This window comes from Helianthus annuus, chromosome 12 (genome assembly GCF_002127325.2).
Source record: "Helianthus annuus cultivar XRQ/B chromosome 12, HanXRQr2.0-SUNRISE, whole genome shotgun sequence".
Classification (NCBI taxonomy): Eukaryota; Viridiplantae; Streptophyta; class Magnoliopsida; order Asterales; family Asteraceae; genus Helianthus; species Helianthus annuus.
In genome coordinates, this window is record NC_035444.2 from 143,666,455 (window position 1) to 143,678,475 (window position 12,021).

The 12,021-nt window shown below is 42.3% G+C and overlaps 1 protein-coding gene across 1 annotated transcript; it reads left to right on the forward strand.

Moving 5' to 3' along the window:
• The first annotated feature begins 2,086 nt into the window (after window positions 1-2,086).
• LOC110893292 lies at window positions 2,087-2,947 on the forward strand. The gene has a single exon (XM_022140404.1). The coding sequence runs from the start codon at window positions 2,087-2,089 to the stop codon at window positions 2,945-2,947; it is 861 nt and encodes a 286-aa protein (XP_021996096.1).
• The last annotated feature ends 9,074 nt before the right edge of the window (window positions 2,948-12,021 follow it).

Consider the following 12,021-nt stretch of genomic DNA (forward strand, 5'->3'; position numbering starts at 1 on the left):
TGACCATTCCATTGTTGCTCCACTGCTGGAGGATGAGCATGCTGTTGATGCTCATGTTGATGCCCCTCACATTGCTGATATTCCTGCTAATCCTGTTATTGCCCCTTTTCCTGACTCTGTGCCTGTACAGTTCAATCATGCGCTTCTTGCGGCCCAAGTTGATCCTCGATACGCGCACACCCGAAGTGGGTGGATAGACGATGACAATAGTTACCCACCTTTGGAGTTTCCTGTGACACTCCCTTGTGACTCCTGTTTCAGCCCCTGTTCCAGTTCCTATGGATGCACATTTGTTTCCCACACTCACCACTGATACTCACCACACCGCTACATGACCGGAGCCTGTACTTGAGCCAGCTACTACACCATTGAGACGGCTTGATATTGCGCCTGCTGAACCTACACCTTTACGTGGTCACAATCCTGTTTCTTTTTTTTTTAGTCTGCAAGACGTTGCACCCCTTATATCTACCTGCATCGGACAGCCCCCCCTCATTTGTGAAGAGGTTCGTTTTCCCTTGTGAAGATCGATGCCCGTTGCGCCATCATGCCTAACACCCTCTGTCAGGATATACCCGCGCCTAGTAAAGATGCTCCAGGCCGCACCACTTGCTACATTCACCACTACAACGCTCGATAAGCCAATTGGATGGTGCCTACAAACGCACTATGCTAACTATAAACCCTTACCATTTCTCGCATTGTGAAGAACACACCCAGGATATGTTGCTTCAGTAACACCAGCTGCAAGTTAAGGATATGAGTCGCGGAACGTTGAAGCTTGAGGTGACACCTCGAAGGGCAACTTCAAATGCAAAACATTACATAACTAAAAACATGAGTTAAGGGTCTACATCACAAGACAGCATATTGTCTGAAAACGTTAAGAAAAACACCACGTCCTACACCAGCATGCCTTAATCCGCCACGTACATCAGGATCCCTTTATGCTCTTAACCTCTGATATTCCACCGTCCTCAGGATTTTCGATGATCGTTCCTGTTACCATTAAGCAGCAAATCAGTTGACTACTTCGAGGAATATACAAGTTCGCGGAGGAATACAAGCATATCGATAGTTTACTTTTCTTTCCTCCCCCACCTTAGTCACCAGAAATGTTGATATCTGGATAACGCAAATTGCATTACGATTGGGTAGAGACCCCAAGATTGTGGAGATTTGTAAGGACCACGTCTGACTACGCAATTTAGATATGCTGATATACTTGTTGGGCAAGGGTAGGGAGACTCGGTGACCCTGGTAATGTGATATCTTTTGTAAGACAATGAAATTGTAGACGAAAAACGATGGGAACCAATTGTCGTAAAGCATGTGCTAAAACATTATGGCCAATAATCAACGAAAGCTCAGTCGCCATGTCATTGCTAAATGCGATCAGTAACGCTTATGCGCGTACTAAAATTTTGATACTACATGTTTACTTGCTATACTTTTATTAAACGAAACCCTCAAATTACGTACGAACGTTATGATTTTGATGCAATATGCTTACCCGGATAATGAAAACCTAATCATAAGACGTGATACCAATATAATGGGAATGTGCTATGACTGAGAAACATGTGTTTGTTTGATATACTTTCGGTAAACATGATCCCAATTACTTGCTTGATGAATTGCGTGATGTGTAATATAATGACTTAAACATGTGTGATACATGTGTTCCAAACGACTATTTAGGTTCCCTGAATAGAAGAGACCTAACTAACACGAACTTCTTCCTAGAAGATGTCGCATCAAGAAAAATCACCCGACTGACTGAGGCAGAATGGTTAGCGCACGCCTCTCGAGTCAGAGCTCGGCACGAGGTTCTTCGCTACAAACATGGCGAAGGTACCTCAGGGAGAAACCTACCTAACGGTAATGTTTAAGTCACCTAAGACACATTACGACGTGTTTGGAAAGTTCCCAAAGTGCCTTGCTAATACCTTTTTGTGATGGTGAATTCTTGGATACAGGTTGTACCTACCAGCATTTCCTAGAATGCAACCCTCTGAATTTCGGTGGCACGGGAGGTGCCATAGCATTTGTAAAATAGGCTGAGAATGTGGATGCCGTTGTGCGAATGAGTGGTTGCACGCCAGAGCAGCAAGTCCCGTACGTTTCCGGATTGCTACAAGATGGAGCTCTATTATGGTGGGACCGTATGGTTCAAGAATTAGGCGAGGTTGTAGCATATGCGATGTCGTGGAGCGAGCTGAAAGAAATAATGCGGAAGGAGTACTGTTCTCAGAAGGATATCCAAGGGTTGGAACTAGAGTTTTGGGAGCTACAGAAGGAAGGTCCAGATGTGGTGAAGCACGTGAAAAGGCTTTACGATTTGTCGCGAGTCGTTCCGTACCTAGTGGAACCCGAGTTGAAGAGAATGGAGCAATCCATATGGGAACTGACACCTCAAGCCTTGAGCTTGATGATGGTATCAACGCCACCATCCCCCGTGATTGCCCATGTGATAGGACTGGAACTCACTAAGGAAGCACTTAGGCTGGTGAAACTTTCGATCCCGGACGAGAAGAAGGAAACACCAGTGGAGACATCTGGAAAGAACAATAGAAAGCTTGGTAAATTTCAGGGAGGTGATCAGGCAAATGAAAGGAGAAGGGCCAAAAAGGGAAAGATGTACCTGGGTAATCTACCTAAGTGTGAAGTATGCCAGCGCCATCATAACGGGAAGTGCGGTAATAGGAAGTGTGACAATTGTGGGAAGAGGGGACACGACAGGGAAACGTGTTGGCAGGAGACGAAAAGAGGAAAGGAAGGTTGTAACTGCGGTGGTATGGGGCACCTTGGAAAGGATTGCCCAAGGGAGATCAACCAAGACCATGAAGGAGCATCCAACACCGGAGCTAGTAAAGCATGCCAGGACCATGAGATGGTCGTCGGTACGTTCTTTATCAACCCAAAATCTTGCATTCACGTTCTTTGATAACGGTGACGACCATTGTCTCGCATCACATGAATTTAGGAATCTACTTAAGTTAGTAGAGGGTAAGTTAGTCGACCCACTCTTAATGAGGCTAGTTAATAAACGACCTCGACATAGTAACTAGAATGAACCCGCGATCGAGCAATCAAGCGGAGAATCGTTACCCGCGTCCCGGAGTCGAATGACGAAGCAATCATGACCCATGAGGAAAGATACGCCTCTACAAACTACAAATTTCTTGAAGGCATGGAGGAGGTTGCATAAAGAATATGTTGTTTCTTGGCCCATGCCGGGGACGGGAGGAGCCGAAGAACTAAGCACAAAGATCTTCTTATTACAAGGAAATGCCCTAAGGTCTTCCCCGAGGATTTGCCAGTATGTTCTCTCCCACGGCTAATCCCGTTCGCATCAGATAAATTCTCGACGTCGCACCTGCGGTCAATACCCCTCAACGACTTACATCTTCGGATACGCAAGGATTGACAGTGAAGCTTCAGAAGTTGATGGAGAAGGAAGATAACAGACCAAAATCCCTTGTTGGGAAAACCCCATATCTGCTCGTCAAAAAGAAGGATGATGATTTTCTAGTAAACATCAGCTACCAGGAGCCGAACGAGCTAACCCACCAGAGTCAGTGACTCTTGCTAAAAATTAGCGGACTTCTTACACAACCGACTATGATGACCCAACTATTACTACACGACTGATCGACGATCGAACATCGTCAGCGGAGCAACTCAGGGAATATACCAAGGTAAAATTGTGGGACAATGATTGTGTTTAGACATAAACAAAATGCTGCTTCTTACACAATGAATAAACCAGATCCACACGAGGTGTGGAATCCAGAAAAACTATAAGCCTTACATCTAGAAACCATATCTGTCAACTCAATCACACATCATTAACTTGACCAACTTGTCATTGCAGTTAACGAGCCCGAAAGTACTTAAATTTTCTTCCGTTGAAGTTTTCACTTTCACTTCTAATAAGTAGAAATTCGCATTTCTGCTCCCCTCAAGTAGTTGCATCATGTTATTTTCCTTCGCTGAGAGCGAACGCACGTTTGCTTCGTATATTTGGTCACTTCTTCGTTTTGGGCAAGAACGCATCGCTTCATTACTTGAAAACATATATAACCCATGCACCAATTGCTGCGCATGCGGTTTCACTTCGAATAAACGCTTCATGAATGTCCAAACATTACGTTGTCAAATCTAATTACTAGTTGTGATTCGAATGACCTACATGTTTGTCGTTGTTGACTCTTCTGATATCAAGTCAACACACTTGTTGAAACTACCTTCTTTCAAGTTACTTGTTTGCTATCATGTCAAGATTTCCTTGTCGATATGTACGTTTATTGTTTGGTTACGTTGAAAACTAGGTTCAACCGCTTGAACTTATCCAGTTCACATGTTTAATTTGAGACGCTATATGATGTATTGAGAGCATCATGTTCTAATACTCTAACATGGATTCTTTTGTTTCAAGTCGTAGTAGACTTATTTGGTCTATGACTTCATTAAATTGTTGATAAACTTCGATACCTTACAGGGATACTTTCACAGAATTGAAGCTTGCGCTTATCTGACTACTCACTTAGTACACGGATTTAACTAATTATTTGACAACTTGCCCTAAATCCGTCTTCTTTATCACAACTAAATCACTCTTAACACACTTACGTGCTGAGTCAAAAGGCACATAAATTCATTTCATATCATGGTGTACCCCCTAACGATTCTCTCGTTATCAACCAAACGCCTTGATGTACTTAGTTTCATCTTCTGGCTTGTTTCGATACACCTTCATCTGGTTCCAAACTCGGTGATTTGTTCAGTCACCGCTATTTCGAATCTTGTCATTGCGATACCTTGTGGTGTCATTACAAACTTGTAACTTATGCTAATCATGGTCAACCGTTCCACACAAAATACATAAACTTTTGTTGACTTGTCATTTACATATTTCTGATGCAACTACAAATCAAAGCAAGAATACACCAGGTTCGTCTGTATTCATTCGGTGCATCCTCACAGTTCAAAATGTTCAACGCACTGAACCTTGCCACTCGTCTACTTGGGAGTTGACAGATCACTTTACCTTTTCATTTGAGCTGATAGTTTCTGAATTTATATAGAGGGTGCTATGTTACGTGAAAACTCGCTGGGATACTGTGGTCGGACATTTGAGGATCTTATTAGTTGAAACTCCGCTCTTGTGGACCCCCCTGCTAGCTGGAATGCATTAGGCTATACGTAAAGTACGTTTTGTACTTCTAACATCAACTGCTAAGAGCACCCACCTACTTAACCCTAGGGTGCGGATTGTTAAATATTCTTGGAACCACCAAGTGTGAGTAAGCTTTGATGCGATTTGATGACTATCTACCTCGATGTTATACCTGTGTGTCGTGACCAAAAGGAGTTAAGGTAGTACAAATTTCGAGGACAAAATTTCTTTAACGGGGGGAGAATGTGACAACCCTCGCTAAATCAGGTTTCCGTACGACTTAATTAATAATTGATTACTGCTTAATTACTGTGCTTACTTGAATTATTGGATAAACTGCTACTCGAATGCTGATACATGTACTTACTTGCATCCCACTTTACTTGCTGTCATCCCATGTTTTGCTTACAGCACCTTAGTGACAACCTTGATGCACCAAAAGCACAGTAGCACAATGAACGGATAACCTATTGAACGTGCTGTCATAGTTAGCACCAGGCAGGTACTGCCTCTAAGGCCTGTATGAGCCCGGGATAGTGTACTACACTAGTAGAGAGTGTAGGGATACAAGGGTTGTAGAATTGCGTCTCTAGGAATAAGTTACAATGACTGGATGTGCCTAAAACGTACACTAAGCACAAACCTCAGCACTTTAATTAACAATTCAGCTTTTAGCTAACTAATAAAGTGCCAAAACATGAGAAAAATATTACTAGACACTTTCCAAAGTGTTAGGAATAAGTTGTGTCACTAAAAATGGTATTAACGACACTTTAAAGCTTTGTTAAGCACTTTAACGGATTACTATCCAACTGAACAACCGGACTATCCCCGGAACATAAAAATATTGTTAATAACACTATTTGTCTTTTTCTGAGCCAGTTAGGATCCCTGAATACCCTAACACCCGCCACAAAGCTCAACGCACAACTAACCGGGTTAATACCTAGCTTAACTAAACTAACCTAACTATTATCTAACTAATAGTTGAAAATTAACCAAACTACCCCCCCCCCACCTATATTCACGGCCAACACATGGACCACATGTTGATTTGTCTTAATTCTTTATTAGATCTTGTCTTTGCTTTACTAAACACATTGTCCATAAGTTAAAATGTTGAAATGGTTTATAAAAGGACCCTTGAGATCATACTTCATTACTTACACACACTAACACACACTACCTCTCCTTCCTTCCTTCTTTGAGTTCGGCCGAGACCCACACCACCATAACCACCATCATTCAATCATCTCCTACACATTCCAAGCTTATATCAAGGTGCTAGAAGGTGCATAAGGGAGCTTGGAGCTTTCGGAAGTTGAAGAACCTCTCTTGTTTGCTTTTATCCACCCATTTTGCGTCTAGATTCTTCCCTAGCCTCGAGCTAGTAGTAAGTTACTTGAATCACCTTCTCGAACTATTTTGAAGTGGTTAAAATGATTTGTAACGGTTAAAACTCGTAATCTTGCAAGTTGAAACATGAAAGTCTACTAAAAACACTAAAAGTAATGGTTAAAAGCTTATTTGTTGTGTAAATCTTGTAGTAATTGATTTATGTGATTATTTGGACCCGCTCTATGTTGTGGTAGCTCGAATCATCATTTAACCCGGGTTGGTCATGATCATGGATCATGACATAAGGTTGTTTTGAAAATGACAAGGGTTAAAGATGAAACTCTACCACACACGAACGATGAACTTGTGTAAAAGCGATTTTACTTACAAAATAGTGTTTAAAACTAGTAGATCTACGGATCTACAAGTGCTATTTTCAAAGAACCAAGTATCAAAGAAACCATGTTTTCTAAAGACGGATCTTACACTAACAAGAATGATTTTCAGAACACACAAGTGTGTAAACACTTGTGTAGCACAAAGTTTCGACAAAATAACAATTTTTGTAAAAGATGACGAGAAGATGTAAAGACGGGATTTCTTTAAAAGCAAGGTTTTTACGAAATCGGATTGATTTATTAAAGATCCGCTAAAAGTAATGGGATTTACTTCATAATTTTAGAAAACTACAAGTTCATGGGATTTATGCGAATTACATATTTATTAACTAGTTTGTTGTGTTGAATATTGTTTTGATTGAGTAAGAAAATGGTTGATTTGATTTATAAAAAGAAAATGATACGCTTGAAAGCGTGGCCACCTCCAGTTACAGAGGAAACTCTGGCGAAATTTTTCCAAAAACCTAACACTTAGAATTATTTTCACTATAAGTGTTAGAAATACTTTTCGACATGTTTTCAAATGTAAGTTTCGCCACGATTTTATTTACAAATATCGGAGGTGGGGTTTTCACAAAATAAAACGTGATAAATATATATTTAGCAAATATATTTTTCACAACGTTACTTGTTAATTATTTGTGAAGATACTTAAATATACTTAAATATTATTTTTAGGGTGAAAATAATATTATCGAACGTTAACGAATCCAAAATAATACAAACGCTTTCACGATAAACATATAAGTTACACCGGTAATTATTATTACCACTTGATCGTTAAAACGTAACTTACGCATTTTAAGGAAATAATTATGAACGCGTGTTTTCGTCAAGTATTATTTTGGGAAAATTATGTGAAATAAAAATATAATATTTTTGAGAAAAATATTTATATTTTGGAATTAGAAATAAAATATATTTTAAGTGGGACTTAATAATATATTTCGAACGCACATGTATTAAATCCCCCATCCTTGGGAAGGAAAATAATTACCAAGTATGCACAGAATGTAAACACGAAATAGTTGTCTAACTATTTCCTAAAACGTAAACCATAAAGCTAAGGCACGGCCGTCCGACTAATAGAGTTAGTACATGTAGGTCGTTGCACAGCTGCTTGACTTGGAGACATACTTGGTAGAGACGCACCACTGTGAGTTCATGTCCCCCTTTTCTCTTAACTGTTCTCAGTTTTCTAAACTGCGGGGGTGAAATACATGTTACTATGTTTACGAATATTTCTTATATGGTATGGTTAGCGTAAGGAGGGTTATTATTTAGATCATGTGAATTGGGTAGGCGGAAACTTGAGGTCATTAATCCTCAGGGTAGGACCGAGGGGCAGGAGCGGTAGATCTACTTGGGTGTAGCGAGCCCAACCCCAGGCCCAGCATAACGGACCTCGGGGTGACTTTGTACCCATCGCATAAGTCTGCTAGGTTTGAGCCTTCCTACTTGCACTTCACACATATCAATGGCCTTGCAAACCATTGGTGATCTCTTTTTCCTTATTTGCTACATACCAGGATTTTATACTTACAAAGGTTTTTACTTACTCACTACACATGAACTTGCTCAACAATTTTTGTTGATTTTTCCAACTTACATGTATTTCAGGTAATTAAGGATCTGCCATGGTATGATACGTTTTCTCGCTGCGTAAAAGAAATAAGGTCATCCAAGTTTAGGGGTCGTGGCTCTTGCCTGGACGAGCCACCGCTTTTAAACTACGTCTACTTTATGGTTGTGGTTTTGAGTTCTGAACAATGTTATTATGTTATTAGGTTGTAACCCCCGTTGCGTGTGTCGGTGCTTTAAAACAAAGTTGTGGTACTTTTATTTTGAAACTTAAATCAATGGATGATCTTGCATGATTTTATTTTCATATAGCTTTGTTATGATTAAGCTATGGTATTAAGAAGTCACACCAAATTAACCACGCTTCCGCAAAGCCAGGGTGTGACAGCTTGGTATCAGAGCTCTGATCATAGCGAACTAGGATTCCTTCTCGAGTCTAGACTATGATCACTAGGGCTCTCACGAAAACATTTTTACTGCATACCACTTAAGTCCAGATCCAAAACCTTTTTATAAACAAATGTTGAGCACATTTTATTTATTTAAGATTAGGCTCAGTCTTGGAGGCTGAGGCTCGGTCTTGGAGGCCGAGGCTCGATCTAGGAGATCGAGGTAGATGGCTAGTGAGACTAGGAAGAGTAGGCTCAGTCTTGGAGGCTGAGGCTCGGTCTTGGAGACCGAGGCTCGATCTAAGAGATCGAGGTAGATGGCTAGTGAGACTAGGAAGAATAGGCTCAGTCTTGGAGGCTGAGGCTCGGTCTTGGAGGCCGAGGCTCGATCTGAGAGGTCGAGGTAGATGATAGAGCAGTCTTAGAGTCTGGGAGGAATTTGGCTAGTGGGACTAGGAGAACTATTTGATTGCTTAACTGGTGACTAATGTGTTTATTTGATTATGTGATTTATTATTTGTGCATGTGTGTGTTTGTGTTACAAGACGGCATGGCATCTTCTTCAGATACTGAAGTGACGGACACCTCGGATCCTTTAGCAATCGTGTCGGACGATGAGATTATGACAGAAAGTGAGGTACACACTTCAGATACTACCAACACGGACAATGACGACTTCCAGCCATTTGCACTGCCCGATGTCGCGGATGAGCCCGCTGATAGCCCTATTGCTGGGGATTCGCCGTACGCGGTGATCCCTGCCCCTATACCTCTTGTCGCTTACCCTATTGTTGATATGCCCCTGGACGTAGGTGCTGACGATGACGTCGACTTGTTGACGAGGACCCACTCAAGGATGACATGGAGGGCGAGGCCCTCATTGCTGCCGGTGATCTTCTACTCCTCACTGATGGCCCTCTTATTGAGGACCTACCGCTTGTAGAGACCCCTGCTCCCATACCTTTGGCCGTTTATCCTGCCTACGATATGCTTCTCGACGCTGACGCTGATGGCGATGTCGATCCGTTTGATGACGAGCCCCTAGAGGATGATGTTTAGGGCAAGGCCCTTCTAGCCGATGGAGATCTTTTGTTGCTCGCAGATGCTCCCGCAGAGGAGTTACCAGCTCACTCACCGGTCCTGGACTCCTTCGAGTCTGTGGCCGCCACACCTTCACACACTCAGAGTGTGCAGCACTTTTCTCGCGATATCGGATCCTAATAGAGCATCCTCTGTTGCCCTTGCTCTTTCGATCACGATGTTGAGGAGAATTCCGATCCTGTCTTTCCCCCAGGATTTGACCCAGATCAGGAGATCGAGTTTATACCACTGGATCAGCCTATGGAGGACCCGGTTGACCCAGTTGGCCCAGTTGACCCCATTGACCATACATTCGATTTTAGATGCCGCAGCCCCGAGCCAGTGGCTGCTCCAGACCCCGTATTCGAGCATGACCCTATTCATGCAGATGTACCCGCTGTGGATCCTTTGATTGATAATGTACCTATCGATGACCATTCCATTGTTGCTCCACTGCTGGAGGATGAGCATGCTGTTGATGCTCATGTTGATGCCCCTCACATTGCTGATATTCCTGCTAATCCTGTTATTGCCCCTTTTCCTGACTCTGTGCCTGTACAGTTCAATCATGCGCTTCTTGCGGCCCAAGTTGATCCTCGATACGCGCACACCCGAAGTGGGTGGATAGACGATGACAATAGTTACCCACCTTTGGAGTTTCCTGTGACACTCCTTTGTGACTCCTGTTTCAGCCCCTGTTCCAGTTCCTATGGATGCACATTTGTTTCCCACACTCACCACTGATACTCACCACACCGCTACATGACCGGAGCCTGTACTTGAGCCAGCTACTACACCATTGAGACGGCTTGATATTGCGCCTGCTGAACCTACACCTTTACGTGGTCACAATCCTGTTTCTTTTTTTTTAGTCTGCAAGACGTTGCACCCCTTATATCTACCTGCATCGGACAGCCCCCCCTCATTTGTGAAGAGGTTCGTTTTCCCTTGTGAAGATCGATGCCCGTTGCGCCATCATGCCTAGCACCCTCTGTCAGGATATACCCGCGCCTAGTAAAGATGCTCCAGGCCGCACCACTTGCTACATTCACCACTACAACGCTCGATAAGCCAATTGGATGGTGCCTACAAACACACTATGCTAACTATAAACCCTTACCATTTCTCGCATTGTGAAGAACACACCCAGGATATGTTGCTTCAGTAACACCAGCTGCAAGTTAAGGATATGAGTCGCGGAACGTTGAAGCTTGAGGTGACACCTCGAAGGGCAACTTCAAATGCAAAACATTACATAACTAAAAACATGAGTTAAGGGTCTACATCACAAGACAGCATATTGTCTGAAAACGTTAAGAAAAACACCACGTCCTACACCAGCATGCCTTAATCCGCCACGTACATCAGGATCCCTTTATGCTCTTAACCTCTGATATTCCACCGTCCTCAGGATTTTCGATGATCGTTCCTGTTACCATTAAGCAGCAAATCAGTTGACTACTTCGAGGAATATACAAGTTCGCGGAGGAATACAAGCATATCGATAGTTTACTTTTCTTTCCTCCCCCACCTTAGTCACCAGAAATGTTGATATCTGGATAACGCAAATTGCATTACGATTGGGTAGAGACCCCAAGATTGTGGAGATTTGTAAGGACCACGTCTGACTACGCAATTTAGATATGCTGATATACTTGTTGGGCAAGGGTAGGGAGACTCGGTGACCCTGGTAATGTGATATCTTTTGTAAGACAATGAAATTGTAGACGAAAAACGATGGGAACCAATTGTCGTAAAGCATGTGCTAAAACATTATGGCCAATAATCAACGAAAGCTCAGTCGCCATGTCATTGCTAAATGCGATCAGTAACGCTTATGCGCGTACTAAAATTTTGATACTACATGTTTACTTGCTATACTTTTATTAAACGAAACCCTCAAATTACGTACGAACGTTATGATTTTGATGCAATATGCTTACCCGGATAATGAAAACCTAATCATAAGACGTGATACCAATATAATGGGAATGTGCTATGACTGAGAAACATGTGTTTGTTTGATATACTTTCGGTAAACATGATCCCAATT

Coding starts and splice junctions, on each gene's coding strand:
- LOC110893292 (XM_022140404.1), top strand. CDS start 2,087: ATGAGTGGTTGCACGCCAGAGCAGCAAGTCCCGTACGTTTCCGGATTG.